Source organism: Ixodes scapularis, unplaced genomic scaffold (assembly GCF_016920785.2).
Source record: "Ixodes scapularis isolate PalLabHiFi unplaced genomic scaffold, ASM1692078v2 PGA_scaffold9__187_contigs__length_104089568, whole genome shotgun sequence".
Lineage (NCBI taxonomy): Eukaryota > Metazoa > Arthropoda > Arachnida > Ixodida > Ixodidae > Ixodes > Ixodes scapularis.
In genome coordinates this window covers 51801717-51823676 of record NW_024609884.1, presented here as the reverse complement: position 1 = coordinate 51823676, position 21960 = coordinate 51801717, and the positions used below count along the sequence as shown (strand labels likewise).

Sequence of the window (21960 nt, the reverse complement as noted above, 5' to 3'; positions counted from 1 at the left end):
CCGCGTGTCGGGATACTTCGATTAATGTAAACATTGTCAAACTTGTCACAGGTTCGGTGAAAATTAACAATAAAAGATCCGAATGATCCCCATGCAAACAAAATTTATAATTTTGTTTGGACCACTGACCGGACGATAGGTCCACGCCCTGGTGGACGGACTCACTCTGAGGGGCGAGGAACGAGACGGACACGTTGCGTTAAAATAACGAAAACAATTTACTTGACTCACGTTCAAGACAACGCACACACCAAACGTAAAACAAAATAATAATCACACGTCACTCTGCCCTTCTCGCGCGCGGCGCTTTTACCCATAAGGAAATTCAAGTAAAAAAAAAAATTCACACCACTTTTCTTAGCGCACAGGCGCTACTCACATATAAAAGAAACAATCGGCACAGCAACGCTTCAACGGCGTTGTCCAAACTAGACACGAACAAAGGAACAAAAAAAATGGTATAACAAAATAATAGCTCTAAATTGTACGATACATTTTCACAAGGGTGAGTGATGCGAACCTGGCTCCGGAGAGTGGTGTGGGTGACGCGGGCCTGTTGCGACGCTGGTCGAAGCGGGGAAGTCTGTGCGTGCTTGGATGCTCCGTGCGATGCTCCTCGGCACCACACTCATCCACGAGCACACACACTTGGGGGCCTGCAGAGCCGCTCCGAGCTCTTCCCGCGTTCCGCCTTCCGCCGCACCCGCTGTCGCTCCCAACTTTCGCGACGGGTCCACCCACCGGTCCAGTCTCCGCATACACTGCCCTGACTCGGCTCGGAATCAAGCCGAGGTCCTCACTTTCTCAAATTCCAGTGGCAGACACCACTCTCCCTTGCCCAAAAAATAATTGTTTCTCTGCAGTGGCAACAACAAAAATACAAAAAAAAAACACACACACACACACACACACACGTCACACTGGCAAGCCGAGCCTACCCCAGCGAACCATAGAGCGCACCCCACTCGGACATCTGGAAACCATTCCCAACATTCCGGGAAGTGAGGGGGCCCATCGCTACTAACTAAAAAAACCTCGCGAGAAACGTCCTCGGGGCGAAGGGGCCAGGGGGCCATAAAACAGAAAACGGACGGTGCCCGAACCCTGCCGCTCAACGCGTGGGGCAAGGGAGCGTCCCATGACGGGATGCGTTCCCTCGGGAAAACTTCGAAAAAAGATTAAAAAAAAAAAAATAGTCGAATTCTGTGACACCACCCCCAATTCAAAAATATTCACCAGTGAATATTAAGACAATCACAAAATTCGACACAAAACTGGGCGGCAGCCTGCACATGTGCATACGGCTGAACAGATATTTGTCATGAACAAGCATAAACACGAAGCATTAAAAAAAAATGTAATCGTGCTCAAACAGCAAAATAAAACACACAGACCCCGGGGGCTCCTCTTAGGCTATACAGACACTTAGTTTGCGAAAGCCAGGCTGCATGATGAAAGTCCAGTTTCTCACTTCTATTATATTCAAGTCAGCATCCTGAAAGTTGCTGAACAACCAGCACGTAAGATAAGGCCCCACAAAAAGAAAGAGAGTCTCTTCTCGTTACTCCCAACAGCTTACCGCAAGAAAAATAACTTGAATACCTCCAATTTCACACAGGGTTTGCGGAGCGCATGCTGACACAATTAATTTATACATACACCTCTGCTTGCTCCTAGACAAGAACATAGCCGATTCTTTTCGTGCTCAGGGCCTCCACATGCCAGTTATCGACACACTCTAACAATTACCTAACAGTTACAAAACGAAACATGTTAGGCACCACTGAGCTACATTTTAAGCCGCTTTACAAATAGTCAGGGGCCCTTTTTTCTACCTGCCTAGCAAGGGGTCTTTCTCTAACCTCCCAACCGGGGCCTCCTCACCGTACTGCTTAGTTTGGAATGCCCCGTCGCCCCCGCGCCTCTTTGAAATGCCGCGTAGTCCGCTGCTTCCACTGCAGCTTTTGTTCCGAGGTCCCGCTCCCAAGCCCTCCGGCTTTGAGTGCGGGTTGCACGTGGTGAGAGGGGCCGGTTCCCCTTGATTGCCGTTTCTCTTCGGGGCCCTTTCTCTCTGCGCCCGCTGGGTTTGATCACTTGATTTCGAACGCTGAAGCCGTTCTTCGCCTTCGATGTCTTCTTCCGAAGCGCCGCCTTCCGGCGCCCTGTAGACCTCACAGTCGGCGACGACGCCCTCAGGGTCTCGAAGCCGTTGTTCTTCCGTAATAAGGACCCTCCACTCGGTGGCTTGGCCCACGCGCTTGAATTGGCCCTCGCCGTCCCCTCCTTGGACCTCGCCTTTAGATGCACGTGCGGCTGGACGATCGACGGACCATCACAGGACTCCGGGTCTCTGCCCCCGTTCTCGTGCGTCGCTAGCTGGCGGGCGGGCGAATCTGCCTTGGTGCCGCCAGCTCTGACCTTTGCCGGCTTTCCCTGGATGACGCCGTCCTTGTCGCCGCCCCCTTGCTCGCTGCGGGCTCCAACTTTGCGCCTCTGTCCATCGAGTGCTGCTTTCCGGGACGTCTCTCGCTTGGGCGGCCCGATTGTTCCCTCCTCGTCCTTGTTGTCCGAAGCGATTCCCGGAGCCTCCGGCAAGTCCTCACTACTCGACGACCTCGACCAGCCGATGCGCCTCTTCTTGGGCGATCGCGTCTTGCCAACACGCGACAAACCGCACTTGCGCGGCAGCTTTGCAGCCGGGTCCTGGTTCTCCGGACCGTCCCCTTCAATGTGGAGCCCCTCTTCCTTTAACTTGCGGGACTTTGGCACTGCAGCATCCCTCTCTGTCGAGGTCTCCTTGTAGGCCACGCCCTGTTCCCTCTCTGGGGCTTCTTCTTCGGACTCGAGCAGCGGGATCGTCTCTCCCAAGCAGCAGACCCCGGCCTGTGTTTGTTCTTCGTCGAACACGTTCCACTTCGTGGTGAATACGTCCACATTTTCGGTCGAAATGCCCTGCGGAGCCTTCCCTCTCGACGTCTCGAGGCTTACTGTCTCACGGTCCGGGGCCCGCAAAAGCTCTAACATTTCTTCCAGCTTACGAATTTCGGCCTCAGCTTTTGTTCGGTACGCGAAAAGCTTATCCGCTCGTTCTTGGGATTCCCATTTTCCTTTAACCATTTCTCTCGTCCAGTCTTGGACAGATACAAAGTCCTGCTTAGCATCCCCTAGCTGAGTCTGTAACCACTCCTTGAGGCTAGCTTCATCGAGACCTAAATCTTGCCCTAAGGCCACTAGCTCCTTAAGCTTCATATTTTGGTCGCGTGGCCCCTTCTAGTTCCTGTTACCGTAGGATACTTTTTCCATACTCGGTCGGCAAGCTGGGCTGTGAGCTCCCGCAACGGCGTCAGCCACACAGCGCACTTCCCACGGCCCAGGCGACCTCAATCTCATCCCCCGCTCCTCACGGACTGAGCCGTCACCGTGGTCAGCAGGTCCTGTCGCGGACGCCAGTTTGTCACAGGTTCGGTGAAAATTAACAATAAAAGATCCGAATGATCCCCATGCAAACAAAATTTATAATTTTGTTTGGACCACTGACCGGACGATAGGTCCACGCCCTGGTGGACGGACTCACTCTGAGGGGCGAGGAACGAGACGGACACGTTGCGTTAAAAATAACGAAAACAATTTACTTGACTCACGTTCAAGACAACGCACACACCAAACGTAAAACAAAATAATAATCACACGTCACTCTGCCCTTCTCGCGCGCGGCGCTTTTACCCATAAGGAAATTCAAGTAAAAAAAAAAATTCACACCACTTTTCTTAGCGCACAGGCGCTACTCACATATAAAAGAAACAATCGGCACAGCAACGCTTCAACGGCGTTGTCCAAACTAGACACGAACAAAGGAACAAAAAAAATGGTATAACAAAATAATAGCTCTAAATTGTACGATACATTTTCACAAGGGTGAGTGATGCGAACCTGGCTCCGGAGAGTGGTGTGGGTGACGCGGGCCTGTTGCGACGCTGGTCGAAGCGGGGAAGTCTGTGCGTGCTTGGATGCTCCGTGCGATGCTCCTCGGCACCACACTCATCCACGAGCACACACACTTGGGGGCCTGCAGAGCCGCTCCGAGCTCTTCCCGCGTTCCGCCTTCCGCCGCACCCGCTGTCGCTCCCAACTTTCGCGACGGGTCCACCCACCGGTCCAGTCTCCGCATACACTGCCCTGACTCGGCTCGGAATCAAGCCGAGGTCCTCACTTTCTCAAATTCCAGTGGCAGACACCACTCTCCCTTGCCCAAAAAATAATTGTTTCTCTGCAGTGGCAACAACAAAAATACAAAAAAAAAACACACACACACACACACACACACGTCACACTGGCAAGCCGAGCCTACCCCAGCGAACCATAGAGCGCACCCCACTCGGACATCTGGAAACCATTCCCAACATTCCGGGAAGTGAGGGGGCCCATCGCTACTAACTAAAAAAACCTCGCGAGAAACGTCCTCGGGGCGAAGGGGCCAGGGGGCCATAAAACAGAAAACGGACGGTGCCCGAACCCTGCCGCTCAACGCGTGGGGCAAGGGAGCGTCCCATGACGGGATGCGTTCCCTCGGGAAAACTTCGAAAAAAGATTAAAAAAAAAAAAAAAAATAGTCGAATTCTGTGACACAAACGTCGGTCAGTATAACGGTACACGCTGTTAAGGGCTGGGGGGCGGACAGGCTGGAGACCGGGTTTCGGCTCTATTGTGACGATGTTTTAATGAGACGTGATTTGATAGTAGCGTCGAATGGTAAGTCCCATTCTTTCTCCGCCTCGCGTGTTCCCCCTTTTATCGTCGCGGTGATGCGACGATGTTGCATCACCGGCGGGATCCTGGTGTGATTGGTGGTGGCTGTTGGCTTCGATGATGATGAGACCCAACTGCCTCTGTCATTGGCCCGGGTCTTTGAGAGGGTCTCCGCCGAGCGACGGTGTTGCGGACCGTCCCTGTAAGTCCGTCGTGATTCGAGCACGGCGTCGTCGCGGTAGAAACATAACGATGCCTCTCAGCTGTTCGGCGAAAGAAACGCTAATAATCAGGTACTTTCTCTAAATTCGCAGGATGTGATGACCGGCTAAACCGTTCAACTGCGTTCGCCCCCCCCCCCCCCCCCCCTTTTTTTTATGTGAAAATATGATGCGTCCTCTTTGATTATAAAAAGGAATAGCGACGGTTAAACAAACGAAACTACTGCAACCCATCGGAGCGCGACGCTATTGCGCATTTGTATTCTATGTAAATTAATTCGTTTCGCGAGCTCTCGAGCACTCCTTAAAAAAGACAATCCAGACTCCCAACGTGAGTTGCTCTCCTTCCACCTTCGATGGTTGGCGAAGACAATTCACGATGACTATAGTTTACCAAGAAGGAGCGCTGCACCCTAAAAACGTGCGTTCGGTCGTGACATGTGCGCTTGCGTGTGGAGCGAGCTGGCTCAGAAGTAAGTCAATCAAGCAAAGACGACGATGTTTCAAACACAAGCCTCGCTGTGTCCCCTCCCGCCGTTTCTTTTGTGGATCTCCGCGCTGCGTGTCGCATCATTATCCAAACTTACGGCAAACGTGCAACGACGAATTTGTCGGAGGTTCGAACGGGCTCGGAAGCTACTGAAACGCGCCTTGCTCGCATTGTGACGGTGACTACGTTGTGTTTCGCAGGATAAGCTTGAAAATCATCACCGGCTCCGCTTTCCGCTGTTTACGTTTCAAACAAAAACGACTCTAGCGGGATTATTGGGAGGTTATATTATTTAGTTGACTGCCCCGTGGCACGCAGATGACTCGATTTACATCATCAATCGGCTCGGGTTCTTTCGTATTAGTCCGGGATAGTGACGTTTCGATAGGCGACTGTCCTTCACTTTACGATTCAACAACTGATAGCTCGCGACCGTAAGAAGGTGACAGAAATGCGACTCCATTCAGGCACGGCAATGGGCTCATAAAGAAGCCTCTCTTGATTCACTCCCGAATCCATATGTGCCGCGCGTCACGTAAGTGCGTGCTCTGTATGCCGAGCCCTTGGACGGTCACCAGCGAATCCAGCTTCCGACGGCATCAAGGCGAACCTGCAGCGTTCGCCTTTGTGCCTCTCCTCCGTGCCGCGATCGTTGGGCGCCCCAAAAAGAGGGTGCCCGTGTTCGATTGCCCCCCTTCCCACGAGCCGTCTCTAGCAAAGAGAACCGGCGCCCGACAATGGCGCGTCACGCTGGGCGCTGCTGCCGGCGGCCTCCTCGACAGCTCGCACGTCTGGAGCCGGCTGGGCGCAATTGTGGCGGCGCGCAATAAACGTGGGCCAGGTACCCCCCCCCCCCCCCCCCCCCCCGGACAAAATTGTGTCTCGAGCTCTCCGCGATTGTCCTCCGAGTGCGGACGTTTAAATGCGCGCGCGCTGATCGATCGGTTAATCAATCGAGCCCCCAAATAGAGTCCTCGTAACAGCTCCCTCCGACACTGCGCCAGGCTCCGTGCGCGGGAGCCTTCCCCGCGCGGCTCGCCGGCCGACCCGTTTAAGAAGCAGCGGGCGCCGCGGTAGATGAGCCACTCGTTCCAGACTGGGAGTCTCTCCTACCTGTCCGTGTATTGAACGGTGACGCGGCGCCCCTCCCGTCTCGCCGGGGCCATTAGCATTATTTTCCTTAACGAAAGGGGCGAGGTTCGAGCGCGACGAACGCGCGTGAGTGCGGCCCGACTCCGGAAGGCGCCGCTCGAGAAAGATCACCTTATCGATTATCGTCAGGTTCTCGGGGCACTCGAGCGTCCGGTACGGGATAAATCTTATCATCGCCGAAGCACGAAATTGCTCCGGCGACATCGACTGGTTAGCGCGAGCCCCGCACTAAGTGGCTCCGCCATTCCATCGCGCGGCCGCGCCGCATAAGCACGTCACGTCGTCGGTTCGTAATCGAGGCCATTTAGCTTCTTTTTTTCGCGCATGAACGGGGGGAGGGGTCGCTTCGTAATCACAGTGGGCACTGCTGGCGTTGGGTCCCCGGGCTTGATATCTCTTTCGCAGACGCATGTTCCGCCGTGGCCCGCACGCCGATGGCCGCCGGTGGCCCCGCCGCCGACATGGGCACGTCGGCCACAGACACACGCGCGCTAATGATCGACTGATAGGGAACAATTGCGCGCGCAGCAGCCGTGACCCGCGCAGGTGCGCCATTTAATCGCGGGTTATCGGCGCGCGGAGGGAGGGGGGCGATCCCCGAAAACGGACCGCGAACGACACGGCCCACCAACGCGTGTCGTTGGGGTGCCCGCACAGGCGCGCTCGGACGCCGAGAACGGGGTCCGACGCCCCTCCTCCGACGCGGATCGAGCGCGTCTCCCGCCCAAGAGCGCGTGGGGGTGCTCGGTGAAGTTTCCACGGCGTCGTTCGGCTCATCTACACAACGCGCCGTGCATTCTTTCGGCCGCCGGATCGATGGGCGTCTTTCGAAAAGCGCCGCCGCTGCAGCAGAGAGATGCGGCCTCCTGGTTTCGGCGACTCTATCCCCGAGGAGCGAGGGAGGGGTGCCCGAAGTGGCGGCGACGGATGGAGCCCCGCGGATATTGTCTTTCCCCGCAGGAGCCCGCTCTCCAGCATATCTCGCTCTGATCGAGTCTAATGGTTTCCTACGAGGGCCGCGTTTCTTCTTCCGCGGGGGCGACATGACAAATGAATCTGCTCCCACCGCCGCCACCTTCTCGCCCTCTTCGGCGAACTTGCTCCTCCTCCCGCGCCCGTCCTCTGCTCTTTATGAGACCCTTTATTGAGGGAACTACCGAGAGCGGAAGAAAAGAGGCCCATAGCAATTACGACGACGAGCCCTCGAGGAAGAAAAAGGAAGAAGCGTCGGAAATTGGGCGAGATCCGCGGTGAAACAGTCTACGCTTTCCTCTACTGTTTCGCTCCTTTGGTTTTTTTTTTTTTAACTTTCTTTTCTTTTGTTGTTTTACCCAAATCCCTATTTATTTCTTTTACAAGTTTTCCTTCTTTTGTTTTCCGCTCTGTCGATTATCTTTTACAAAGCGCCGTCTTTCTTGTCGGGTTGTCTACATAAACGTTGCGAGCGACGCTTAACCGCGTCAATGATAGAGACGTCTTGTGTGACACTAGAGAGAGCGATCTTCCCTCAAAATGGCGTCTTGACCTCGGTGGACGACGACCGCAATATGTTTTTTTTTTTCTTTTTTCGTCTTCTTTTCGGCGCTCAAGATTGTCCGCAACAGGATCCTCGTTACGGATTTATGCCCTGGATCGAAATGGCGTCTAACCTTTCCCTATAACGCGAATGGGCGGTCGAATGCTTTTCGACACACTAAGTATACAGCGGAGATTTCGAAGCAGATATTACGGACGGGATCTCAAAACCCTTCTCGGAAAGGCGGCTTGACGATCGCATTTTTTTTTTCTTCTGCTTTTTCTCGGTGTCTGTGAGCGTTGATCGGGGACCGACAAAATGTTGCGATTCCGCTTCTGTTTTTTTTTTTTTTTTTTTCCGGGATCGCGTTTGTCGTTTTTGTCGTTCTCGCACGACCGAATTTGAACTCGTTCCTGGTCCTTGTCAAAGAAAAGAAGGGGGGGGGGGGGGGGGGGAACAGAAGAAAGGAATGATGCGGGAATTTCTGCTTATAAAAGCAACTTCGATGAGTGATGGCTGAATGTGTTGCCTTCGTGCTAATACGTCCGTCCGTTTTCTTTTTGTGCGCGTGTTTGTGTGTGTGCGTCACTTTTATCGTTTGTTCATATCCAAACCGTACTGATTAGGCCTTGAGTACTGTATCCAGGAGGCCCTCATTTTTTGCTTGCGATAACTGAACAACGCGGTTTTCAAGAACGAAGCGAGTCTCTGTTTTGCATAAAACTTGACATAAAACCCCGCAAAGAATTTATTTATGCACAAAACGAAAGTGTAACAATAACTATGGACCCTATAAGTATCAAGTTTAATCACGAAAACAAGGACTTTAAAAGACTTCCATATACTTTTTTTTTACAAATTGCATTTTTTAACTTGTTTGAAAGTTCTGCCATCCTCCATGTTTACGAAGTGGCAAGTATGTCGTGATATATACCTATTTTTCACGCCGGCGACACCCACAAACATGTTTAACATTGGCAATCGAAAAAAAAAAAAAAAAAAAAAAAAACTTCCGTGCGGATTTTTTTTTCTTTAACGACGAAACTTGATTGAAACCTTTTGAAAGTGTTCACGCTGTTGCAGCATGTCCCATTTGACAAAAATATGAGAATAGTGTCCCATTAATGCGCCAAAAGCTAATAACCCGATCTGACCACGCGTTCGGCGTATGCTTGACGCCGTCATAACTTTAGTTCACAGGAACATTCGGCAGTGCACAAATGCTTGTGCCGTCTTGTTCTCTACACGCGCAGAGCTCCAGTGAGATTGTCGCATGTGCAGAACGACTCAGGTTCCCTCGATGCACTGCGGCAGCGGTGGCGTAGCAAAACTGGCTGGTGAGATCGGTCTATTGTTGTGCCTGAAGAAACCAATAACTCAGACCCCACTACATTTTTTTTTATTCTTTTTTATTTCTAGTATCGATTTGAACAACCTGCTGTTCGATACAAATTTTGTGTAACACACTGACGCATGCTTCGGATGGTCCGTAATATTTCAAATTGACTGAGGCCTCTTTGCGCGGGTTAGCTAGCTTCGTTGAGTGCGCTTCTCCTTGGGTACTGTACTACTGCGGGGAAGCGACATCCGCGGAGCGAGATTTCTGCAGTTCGCGCTCCGTGTACGCAGTGCAGCGCGGTGCGTGGAAATTGTTCGCATTATGACGACGAATTGCGAATCGCTCCGGATGTACCGAAGTGCGGTGACCGTCGTCTCCACTCTTCGCGCCGTCGTAACGAAACTTGAGCTAACAACCCGATTCACCCTCGGCGAAGTCCCATCCGTAGCTTGAAACAGAAAAAAAAAAGAAAAAAAGAAATATATATTTGTCTATATGCCGCTCGCCCGGGCGTCCGATGTAAGAAATAAATTATTTGAACTCGGCGAGTGTTAATGCGTCACTTATTGTCTGTTAATTCATGTATTAAACTATGAAGGCAGAAAATATAGAATAATATATGTTATGTTTCGTTGTTCTCACTAGCTTGAAAGCGTTTTTTTTTTTTTTTTTTTGCAAGATTAACCTTTTTTTTTTTAGTTATAGATGACTTGCTCTATATAGGTTGAATGTTGTGTCATGTCCTTCGTTCAGTTAACAGGGAAGTAGACATTCGGCTGTTTCAGGACACAAATAAGAAATAAATAATTTTATAAAAATTAAAGATGAACCACGTATATCGCCAGCTGCAATATTTCCCATTCTCCACCCCATAATTTTAACTTTATTTGATGTTCTTGTTACCCATGCCGGGCAGCTACTTTCCCGGTAGATCAGGGGTCTCCAAACTTTTAGGCTAACGGGCCGGATTAGCGATCTGTCTCAATCTCGAGGGCCGGGAAAAAAAGAGTAATTATAAAAAAAAAATGCTACGTGAATAAACCTATATAAGCATTTAAACGCCAGAATTAGATTAAGTATTAAAAAAACCTAAGGTGGATGAATGCACGTACTTCAAATGGACATGTAATATTTTCATAATTGTGACATTACACAACGCTTGCAACCAAGAAAACTCGGGACGCATAAATCAGAGCGCATGGGAACCTTGGCATGTTCCAAGAGGGCAGAAGACTAATGAGATGTTAACTAGACACGAATGACTCGAAGCAGGGGACTAAGGATGATAATGCTAGTGATGACAATGTTCAGTGAATAATATGGCGAAACGACCCGTGTTACGTTGCAGTTTATCTTTACGCGCACTTCGTTGTGCGCCGCTAGCCCGGGTCTACTAGAAGCGGGCCGCCGGCTGGGCTTCATTGGGAAGACCGTGGTCAGCCGTGGGCCGGTCAGGAGACTACCGCGTGCCGGATCCGGCCTGCGGGCCGGGAGACCCCTGCCATACAGGAAGCCCGCATCTCTCTCGCAACTTTTTTTTATCTCGACTTCAATAGGAAAAAAAAAAAAACTGGTTTTGTATTGTCGTAAAAAAATGTTTGCACGCAAAGTGCTATTAATGTTAAATGAGAAAAACTTTGGAGTTTTTATTAACTAATAGCACGTTTTTAATACGACCTTTAGAATCTGAGAAAATGTTCACGGCTGCACTGGAGGTTGCGCAATTTAGAATTTGGTACTCAACATTATTCTCAAACAATTCCAATTGATTTCTCTTTGGTATTTATTAACTAATAGCACGTTTTTAATACGACCTTTAGAATCTGAGAAAATGTTCACGGCTGCACTGGAGGTTGCGCAATTTAGAATTTGGTACTCAACATTATTCTCAAACAATTCCAATTGATTTCTCTTTGGTTTTTATTAACTAATAGCACGTTTTTAATACGACATTTAGAATCTGAGAAAATGTTCACGGCTGCACTGGAGGTTGCGCAATTTATAATTTGGTACTCAACATTATTCTCAAACAATTCCAATTGATTTCTCTTGATTCCATTCCCGAAGTGACACGTGGCACGCGCTCGGGATGTGTTCGTCATCAATGAGCTTGTTCTTCAGAAGCGGCTGCTGCAGTGAGGATTTTCGAACAAAAAGGGTGACTCTTGTCACAACATTCTTGCTGTCGTGTTTCGTGTTTTCAAGCGCAGTTAAACAGCTGGTTGAGTCGCCGAAGGCCTGCCACACCACGCGTGCTACATGAGTGATTGCACAGGTACGAGAAGCAAGATAAGGCATTCTCTTTTGATTGGACAGGCAGTGGATGATTCTTTACGCAGTGTTTGCAGTGTAACGAATGAGAATGAAGTATGAGCCGGTGCTCTAAAGGTTTGCCCCTAAAGGTGTTCCGAGGTTACCGCTAATCCCTTTGTCTGCGTTGTGTCGTGCAGGTGAAGATCTGGTTCCAGAACCGGCGGACAAAGTGGAAAAAGCAGGACGGCATCTCGAACGCCGAGGCGGCCGAGCTGAAGATCGGCGAGAAGTCGACCAAGTCCAAGTGCTCGGCAGCCAAGGCCGGCGCCCCGCTGGCTGCCGACGCCCTAAGCCTCGCCAAGGGGCCCGCCAGTGGCGCCGGCGGTGCCAGCCCGCTGCTGCCTGCCAGCAGCAACAGCTCTTCCGCCCTCACCCTGAACCAGCAGAGCTTCTCCGGCTCGGCCAAGCCGTCCCCGTGCGGCGTCAGTGATCTCAGCAACCTTTCTTCTTCGGGCGACAGAACTGACGACAGCTCCCAGCATTACCCGCCGTCCTCGGACCCGGAGAAATTCGAGAACGGCGCGCTGGCCGCCAACCACGACGGTGCGAACTGCGCCGGCGTCGCGTTGGCGTGCCGAGACTCCCCTAGTCTGGCCGATGAGCGGCCCTTCCGCGACGCCGTCGACCAGGTGCCCATCCAGCGGGTCCCCAAGCAGGGTACCGACGCCGCCTTTGTGCTCGTCGCCGCGTCGCCAGTGCTCAGCTGTGACGCGGCCGACAAGTTCCAGGACAGCAGTCAGGTGGAACAGTGACACGCAGGCCGGGACTCGCCGCGTCCAGGCCGCTCCCAGCACGACTTGCCTTCTGTAGCCCGGGACACGGGAACGCGCCTTTTGCTCCGGACACCAGTGGCGGTCCGGCGCTGGCTGCTCGGGCCGTCGGGACGCGCCGACTCTTCGTTCGCGAGCCGCCGCCCCGACGCGTCTCTGGGTTGAGCCGCGCCCAGGCCGCCCTCCACGGCGCCATGTCTTCCGCAGTGCTAAGCCCCTCCGCCCCGAGGACGAAAGGGACAGCCGAGGCAAAAAACAATCGCCACTCCGCATCGCTGGGACGGTGGAGAGCGCGAACGCGGGAACCCTGTGACCACTTGCTCGATCAGCCTGCAAGCACGTCGAGGTGGCGCGAGCACGCCGACCTCGAAAATGTCGATGGATTTCATAGAACGTGACCCCTCGATGTCAGTACTGAGTGCCGATTTCATCCGCATGTCATCTTGACTCATCAGTTTATGGCGCGAATTCTCTCTCCTCCATGACGGATCAATCCTTAGATAACTTTTTATTTTTAATAGTGGCTTTTTTAGTTGGCTCGCTTATTTTTTACTTAAGTCGCAAGAACGAAACGGTGTCTGCCACTAAACTAATTCGGTATTATAGTCATCTACAGCTTGTGAACGACAGGGCGTGGTTTCTAAAGACGTTGTTTGTCGATTCGGCTCCGAAAGCTCATATGGAATTACTCTGCGATCTCATCTACGCGCTGATAAGACGATGGGGACTGCGTCCACACCCTGTCGTGTTCAAGAAGTCAGTGACTATGCTATGAAGCCAGTTCACGAAAAGAGCTTCGTAGCAAGCCTCGACCTGCAATCGGTTGCAGTTTCTTTTTCCCCATTTTTTTTATAATTGTGTTAGTCTTTACATTATTGATCGGGCAGTAAGAATTCACGGGAAAAACTACACACGCGACACTAGGGGGGAAAACATTTTTAAAAGGAGAAGGGGGGGGGGGAGGGGGGCACACACACATATAGTTGAAAACACGCAGGGCGTGTCTAATCTGAGGCCGCGTGATTTGAAACCTCACATCTTCACACTTCCGATTGATTAAATGGCAATCTTTACGGACAGTACTTGGTATTACTTTCCTTCTCGACTTTAGAGTGCAAAACGTGCGTGAACAAGAGACGGTAGCTTTGAGGAGAACAAAAAGAAACGAATGGCCGCGGTGCGTGCTCTTATGCGTGGCTGGAGCTCGTCTATAAGAAAGAGACAAAAAAAAGATTCCGGGCAATTTTTTTTTTTTTTTTGTTATGGCACGCAGAGGGCTAATCATTACATCGGACGCAAGGAGCCTGGTAATTGGTGAGACTTGGAACAAGTTTGACACACGCAAAAACAATACCAACGAAAACAAAAACATAAATGGAACCCGGGACTGGAAAACTGATTCCGTTAAGCAAAGGCCATGCACCGTGGTTCAGCGTAGGTAGCATTCTAAGCTCAAAACTAGCCCTTATACTCATTCTTCAAAATACTGGAATAAGCACAGCCCGTGCCACAGTCTTTCTCGGTTTCGACTCGAATTCCTGTCGCAAGTTCCGTTGGCTCGAACAGGAATGCATTACGGTTGCACCGCTAAGGGAGTAGTGTATCGTTGCCTTGACGTAACGCTCCCGCATTTTTTTAAGAACTTTGTTCAAAAATGCACAGGAGTATACCTAGGCAAAGCGGCACAGACCACATCTTTAGAATCAGCCGTAACCCAGAAAGGCTAAAAGTAAGCGTGCATGCTTACCCCTCGACACCCACAGCTAATTGAATCGAAAAACTAAAATTATTCCCAAATTCAGCTACAAAAAAAAAAATAATAATCACAGTGCGTTTTTGTTTTAGTACGTTACATTCGTGATGTGACAGCATGCTGGCTCCTTCTACATGCAGGCTTGTACATGCAGACCTAGAGTGCAATGAGCAACTCACTATTGAACTATTCCTTTGTTTGTCCTGAAAATTAAGGCTGTTTCCCCGAACGCGGTTCCGTAAACGCTGGTCAGAACGTTTATATAGTATCGTTATTCGGAGGGACGTTCTCATTTCCATTCATCCATGTTAATTTGATTCTAGATTGCAATGATTGGCTCCGATTGACTCTGCACAGGCCCTCAAGGAAAGGACGCGCGGCGGTTTTTTCGCAGTGAAGGAGCTCATGCTCGGAGCTTTAACCTCGGGTCGATAAGAATAGAAAATGTCGCGTAATTTACTTTTCTGCAATACCATCATCGTTTTGTTCCTTTTTTTCCTTTTTTTTTTTTTTTTTGTAAAGTAAAGAAATTTGGTACAATTTGAGGAGGGAAAGAAAAACGTTAAGCGTGAAGGCAATGCAAACGGTGTGAGAGAGGAGTTGGTAGAAAGCTCACCAGCGCGCTGAAAGCCAGAGTGACAGATGATCGCGAGCTTTCTGATTTTCCAGCCAGGTTTGAAAACTGGAATCGGGTCTCCAATGGAGCTTTCGGGAATCCTCCGCGCTACGGTGATCGGTCATAACGTCAGGCCGTGGTTTGGGGAGTCACCTATACTGTACGCTGTGCATCGACATTTATCCCCATTCAAGATCTCGAGGCAGATTGTACAGTCGTGGGCGCGGACTTTGGGCTGTACGACTGTTCTGGTCGTTGTTACTAATTCACGCGTCTTGTCGGATATGATGGCGAGCAATGAATGAGGAATAGAGCCAGAACCACATCTGATGCGATTTGAACGAAGGATACGACGAATGCGTTGCACGGGCTCCCCCTCTTCGGCCAGTATCGCTTGCACCGGGGAGAAGCCGAACCAAAGCACATGCACCCCGGCCGGTGTCGTTTCCTGAAACAAAGATTTACCTAAGCAAAGAGGATGTGGCTTTCGTTTATTACCAACCAATCGGTGTGCCGCACTTGTTGACATTCGACACGTATATTTATCTTCAAATTATATGGTCTAAGAAACGTGCGTAAGCAAGATATAACATTCCTATGTTGTTCGTCTTCTTTAAATTAGTAACAAGTATAACCATTAAGTTGCTTGCACCAGATATAAAGCTGTCCGTTGCCGTGCGTGCTTTGAAAGAGCCACTCCAGCCTAAACCAATACACATTCTGGCGTGTTGCGCCTGTTTGCCGCCGGTTGACACGTCCGTCGTATGTCAAAGTACTTTCAACCATTGGGGGAAATAAAATAAATTCGATGGAACAAATTTGAGGCTCGGAAGTCTGCAACGAGCCGAAATTTTGATTTTTTATTTTTATTATTTTTTTTTTATTGGCAGGTCCCGATTTTGTACAGCACAATAAAGAAATGTCAAACTTTTTGTCGTCCTTCCTAGAATCGCAGGACGTGATCAGTTTCAGCGTAGTTCATATCGTCTCGGGATTGGTTAACCGTACCTAACCGTAAATGCAGATATAGTGCAAGTACTAGCAAACTACAAACTACTGGCACTTTTAATTTTGGGATTGGTTCCGGAAATTTCATATATAAGCTCAGGGGCTGGAATCTCATTGACTGCGCTCAGTTAATACCAGAAAGATACGCCCGGCATTTTTTGCCCTGTTGGTGACTCGACAGTAAATGTGCTAAAACTACACAAAACTGCTAGGTTTCTTTTTTATGTTTATTTTTTTTTTTTTGCGCTTTTTGTAGCTATTCAGGATTTCATCATTTTCTGTGTACTGATGCGTCTACGTATCCGCGTGCTCGAACTTCTTCGGTCGGTTAGTTGTTTGCTAGTGCGTCAATTTGTGGATAGATATGTGTGCTTGTGTGCGCGAGAAAGTGCGTAATTAAGCAGTTGTCGGCATTCCTTCGATTAGTTTATTTGTACCCAAAGTGGAGCGGCTCGACCGAAGATCTCAAATCGCTGCCTCGATCAACCCCTTTCGCATCAGAATCCAGGACAGATACATAGAATTGTTCGCGTTTGAATTCGACACATCGTGCTCGAATCCGAGCGTATACGATGCCTATCAAACTAATTAGGGTAGGATCTACGCCAACCGTCGCACGCTGATTAATGATCATCGCGTGACGCCGACCATTAGTTAGCGTCGCGCGATTAAAACTGAACAAAGAACAGTCTTTTAATACACTCGTCGCGAAGAAAACAAAACAAAAGACACGAATTTTGTTCGAATTGTCGCCGTTACTGTTCCTGCGAAACGCGCACAACTTCTCGAGTAGAACCCGACCTTCTTCCCTCGAGGATTGGGACGTCCCCTTAAGAAGTATTGCGTCCAGGGGGCTGAGCGTGTCTCTCGATATCATGTCCATTTAGCGGTAGGAAATCATGGGATATCTGCCGAGTACGGGTGATGCATTCGTACATTTATATATATATTTTGTATTCTTATCCCAGTGGTTTCAGCTGGTCGGCGTGTTACGTCGCTCTGCTGAGCATACCAGTCGAACTTACTTTAACGTAAACCATGTAATATAAATACATATTGCAAAAAAAGAAGAGAAAAAAAAAACGCCAGAGACCGGACTGAAATAACCACGTTTCCAAAGATGAGCAGAATCTACTCGCGAATGTTTGTCCCCTTCGACCCGTCCCAGCCGACGAACTTATTATAAATTTTGCTGACGCACTTACAACTAATGCTACACACATGGAGGGGACAAAAGCAAAAGTTGCGGCGGTTTATTTGACGTGTAATCTATCGATGACAGTGGCTCGAAGAGCCCTCGCTGCTCTACCAACAGACCGCAATTTCGAAAAGGCGACAGAGCTGTACCAGCTGTTTCCGCACTTCCCGCTTCCTAAAATCTCTTCCCTAATTCCCCAAATTTGTGCGATGGACAATATCGTTGCGCGAAGAAAGGCAAGCGTGATGATCACTCGCGGAGGTGCGTGGGTACAGAATCGCGTTCGAGATTTCGGTCGCCGTCGAAACAAACGCAAGCATTGCCAACTTTTCCAAAATTCACAATAACACGACGCAAAAAAAAAAGGGGGGGGGGGGGGGGGGGAGGGGATACGTAATGTTCTTTGGTTGATCAGAATGACGTATCAGTCTTCCCGTTAAAGATGCGTGCGTCGACATCGCACGCTCATCACTGAAGAAAGCCCGCACGTCTACTTTCCCGCACAACACTCGGAGACCCAATCACAGCAACTTACGGAGGCGACTCAGCGAATGACGATGCCGAAACATATGCTGAGACCAAAAAAACTCAATCTGAGTTGTGACATTGAGCAATGCAAGCGTGACGTTTTGCATTGCTTATTGTCACATCTCAGACTGCGTTCTTTGGTCTAAACATATGTTTCGGCATCGTCATTCGTTGAGCTGCCTCTGTAAGTTGCGCTGATTGGTTCTCCGAGTGTGGTGCGGGCAAGTAGACGCACGGGATTTTTTTTAGTGTAATACAGTGAGAAGTTTCCCCTTTGACCGCGCCCCTTGCCCAAACCGTCATGTAAAAAAAAATAAATTAAAAAAACGCACGTTCGACGTTAGTCACCCAGTGCACTGCATCTCCGACGGTAAAAAGAAAAATGCGATTCCCCGTGAGTTGCGCCACACATGCACACAGAGAGAAAGAGGGAGGCTTTTGTTCTCCGCGTGATGCGGTGCGCACCGGCTCTTTTTCGCGCTCGCCGCCGGCAAAGAAAAGGCCATTCTGCGGTCTCCGCGACCGCGGATGTTCCCTCGAGGCGTTGTTGCTCCCGACTTGGGGAACAGGGCTCCTCGAGAATCACAGGGTATTTACACACGGCACAAACAGGTCGCGAAACGTACTTTCGCGAACGAGAAGCAATGGCGGATTCAGACAGAAAGAGCGAGAAAGACAGAGAGAGATGCGACTTTTTTTTTTTTCATATAAATTGTTTACGACCGAAACTCCACAGATAATTTTTTGTTTCCCTCAATTTCTCAAGTTCTTCCTGCGTGCATGTGCTCTTATTGCACGAATATTAAGTGAGGATCGACTGAAATACGATGTATTAAACCGCTGTAGCGAGTGGCCGAATGTTTCTATTTTTATTATTATTATCATAATTATTATTATTATTAGTTGTCAGTTCATAGTCGGGCCGAACGCTCGTGTACATTGTTTGGTGCGTGTGTTTTACGTTGATGCGTTCCGTTTCGCGATCGGTAATCTATAGAGGCGCTCATCCTCTCTTTTTCTTTTTTTTTTTTTCCCGATTTATGATGTCCCACGAAGATAGTGATATAACGGATGCTGTTTTCCAGAATGTTGGGGGTCAAACGCATTATAGGATGCACTTTTCAGTTTTTGTAGACTAACAACTTTTTTTTTTATATATATACTCTGTGGGACAAGCTACTTAATGAATTTGGTACGTGGTTAACAATGTGTAACGGTGAAAGTGTACGCGTCTGGAACGTCGTCAATCTGTGCATTTTCTCCTCCTTTGGTTACAACTTGCCGTGTCAACAAAGATGGTTCGTGGTGTGTACATTGACTGCCTTTATGTTATCAGTGCAATTCTGCGTGTGTGTATATGAGGCTGGGCATCATTCCTTACCCAAGTGTTGACCGGATGTAACACGTTTGCGCGTTTGTTTCGATACCTTGCAATGTATTCGTGCGGTGCTAGCTTTGTTTGAAGAGGTACAAAAGCAAACAAAAATTTGTTTTTTTTTTGTTTGTTTTATCAAATGAGGGCTTTAGAATTCTATGGCTCTAATAACACACAGACATAGACACACAAATCAAGTATCTTAATCTTATGGATGAAGTTGGGAGACACAGTGAGCATCGAAAGGACGCGTATGTTTACCTTTTTGTCAGTATGTTAATTAATTAACTGGAGTTACTGAATTTAACTAAACTTAGCGGCCGTGTTACTTTTTTTCTCTTTTTTTTTGCGGCACACTTTTATAATATCCTGCTCATCTCACGGACGGAAGTCAACCCGGTGTTAAAACTCTCCTGGCCGTAGTTTTATCATTTGTGGTGCTAAACAAAATCTGCGTACGCTTTCTGGGTATTGAGTATGTCTCGTGAAGCGCGCACGACGATTCCCAGAACGGAAAAAAAAAATAATACCAATCACGGGTTTGGCTAGAGTTCTGTAAATCTCCAAGAAACATATTAGATTGAGACAATTCTATGATTGGCATTTCCAGTTTTCGCGGGAACGTTTAATATGTTAGCGACCTAGTATTTCACTACTGGTTTGTGTCAGATCTGTGATTGGGAGCTCACTTCACCGTGGACGTCGTCGTCACGCCCGTTCTGAGTTTTAAACAAATTGTACAAACCATCTTTGGCACAAAACGTTGGGAATATAGGAGGCACGGTTCAGTTACCTTAAAGCCCCTTATACGAAACTAACTGCATCCGCGATCCGTGTAAGTGGCACGTGAAATTTGCCTTCGTTGTGTGACGAAGAGCGGATTGCTTCCTGACCACGTTATCTTACCATAGAATTAAGCGAACTTCTAGCTTTTTCTTATATATAATTTATTGTCCTTGATGGCTATATCATACTACGAAGGCGAGTGGGCGCTACTTTTTTTTTTTTTTTTTTACTTCTTGTCGTTTAAACGGGACGGGGCAAGGGGGCGAAGGAAAACGTAGCCAACAATCGAATCCCGCGAATTACACAACCCCTTCACTTTCACCTGATCAAGCCGAGCCGAAATCGGCCGAGAGCGCGCAGATTTGGCGTGTATTCTTCATAGAATTTCTTTCAACCGAGCCCTTCATGTAACGGAATATTTTTGCATCCGCTTTAGCGTGACCACCGCACGACGCGAAGAAAACAAGAACAGCTGGATGCTTCGTGGGAAGCTAGGCCTACATGACCCATTTGGGCGCCCGTCCGGGGCCCCACCTCATGTGTGTGTGTATGTATGCGCGCGTGTGTGTGTGTGTGTGTTTCTTGAAAATTGTTTTCTCCGCGCGCAAAATGTACAAAGTATCACATCTACGGAGGCGTGTATTGAGCTCACCGGGTTGAATGCAACCCGGTAAAGGAGCGATCGCATTCAAATTGCCATATCTTCGCAGAAAGTGCAATTTCAGTGACACAAGAGAGAGAGAGAGTCTAAAGAACCCAGTGTTTCAGTTGATGTTGACCTATGCTACGTTCTAGTCATTTAAAGAAAGGCCCATCGACGTTATTGCACGCCAAAGATATGATGTGTTAAAGAAAGGCACTGACTCCGCTCGCAAAGTGCGGGACGTCGGTGTACCAGAGTTCGACGATGCATTCGCCGTAGTGTCATCCTTGTGCGACGACCCCGTGTCTCTTTTGCATGCAGTCCACACTTCATAGTCTACGTCCTGCAGCTCGTTGGTCGCCGCAGCTCCGAGCTTCTTTCGAGAGTCCCGTAGAGATGTGAGCAGCGCGCTCACGTTGTTCCGCACTGCACCCTAGTATCGATTTCTCTCGTATATCTGTGCCATCGCAACTGTCATGGTCAAGACGCTCGAGTGAACGAAATGCCACTAGCTTTTATTTTTTATTGTATTTTTTTCTTCGGTGTGTAAGGAGTCGGAGTACGGAGGTCATAAGTAGTGCGCATCCGTAGAGATAAAACTGCTGTTGAAATGAAATACTACTGCGTCACGTCTTCTTTCTTTAAACACTGCGCGCCTTCGCGCACACCGCTGTGACTCCGTGTCCATGGGCTGCCGTAGACATACTGTGTCCCACGGTACGCGAGGTGGATACGTGAATTCCTGCATGCCTTTAACGTATCTCAAATCATAGCCTCCTCTACACTCACAAAGCCCGGCAGTTCGACGAATGAGCCATAGAGTGTCCAGTCGCTGATTTGGAGAGCGAGGATCGGGTAGCACAAAGCATCAAAGAGCCGTTTCTCGGGGAACCTGGACGTCAGCGCACAGCTTTTGCAGCGGCGAGGACCCGAAACACACTTGTTCGCTTGAGAGAAATGTGTTTCGGCGTGTCGCCGCTGCGGGGCGCCAGTCACGTGGCTCCCCTCTCATCCGCTGTCTGCCGCTCCACCTTTTCCATTTCGGCGGCCGCTTTTCGTGGCGATCTGCCAGGCTTTGTCAGTATATAGAAGGCTAGGCTCAAATTGAACTACCGCTTCTTGTTTATGCCAGTTATTGCTGGATTAGTTCAGTTCCATGCCTTAAACAATAAAGCGTTCTGGGCCGAGTACTTACTAACTCACCCGTACGCTATGCGGGTAGAAATTGAGGGAGAGGAGGAGGAGGTCAGAGAGCCGAGCTTTGGCGGGAATGATTGGTGGGTAGACTCAAAACCTTTGTCTCGTATCTCACTGTTCGAACGCGTTTGAACGCCGAACGCTGGCGTTGGTCTCCCCCTTTTCCTCAATTTCCACCCGCATAGTTACTGACATGGGGAGAAAGGCAAAGAGGAGTTCAAGTTGTCCCCACCCCTCTATAGCGCGAGCTTCCTACATTCGATATCACTTCGGCGTATCGTGGGCCTCGAGCGTGTACACGCAGCTAAA

The 21960-nt window shown here is 49.3% G+C and overlaps 1 protein-coding gene across 1 annotated transcript in view; it reads left to right on the top strand.

Moving 5' to 3' along the window:
* LOC8037678 (homeobox protein Nkx-6.2) overlaps window positions 1–21070 on the top strand; it is a 95414-nt gene extending 74344 nt beyond the window's left edge. The window contains exon 3 of the mRNA XM_042287414.1: window positions 11915–21070. Within this exon, the coding sequence (XP_042143348.1) occupies window positions 11915–12529 (615 nt within the window). The 3' untranslated portion in view covers window positions 12530–21070. The remainder of the gene's footprint in view (window positions 1–11914) is intronic.
* Window positions 21071–21960: the final 890 nt, after the last annotated feature.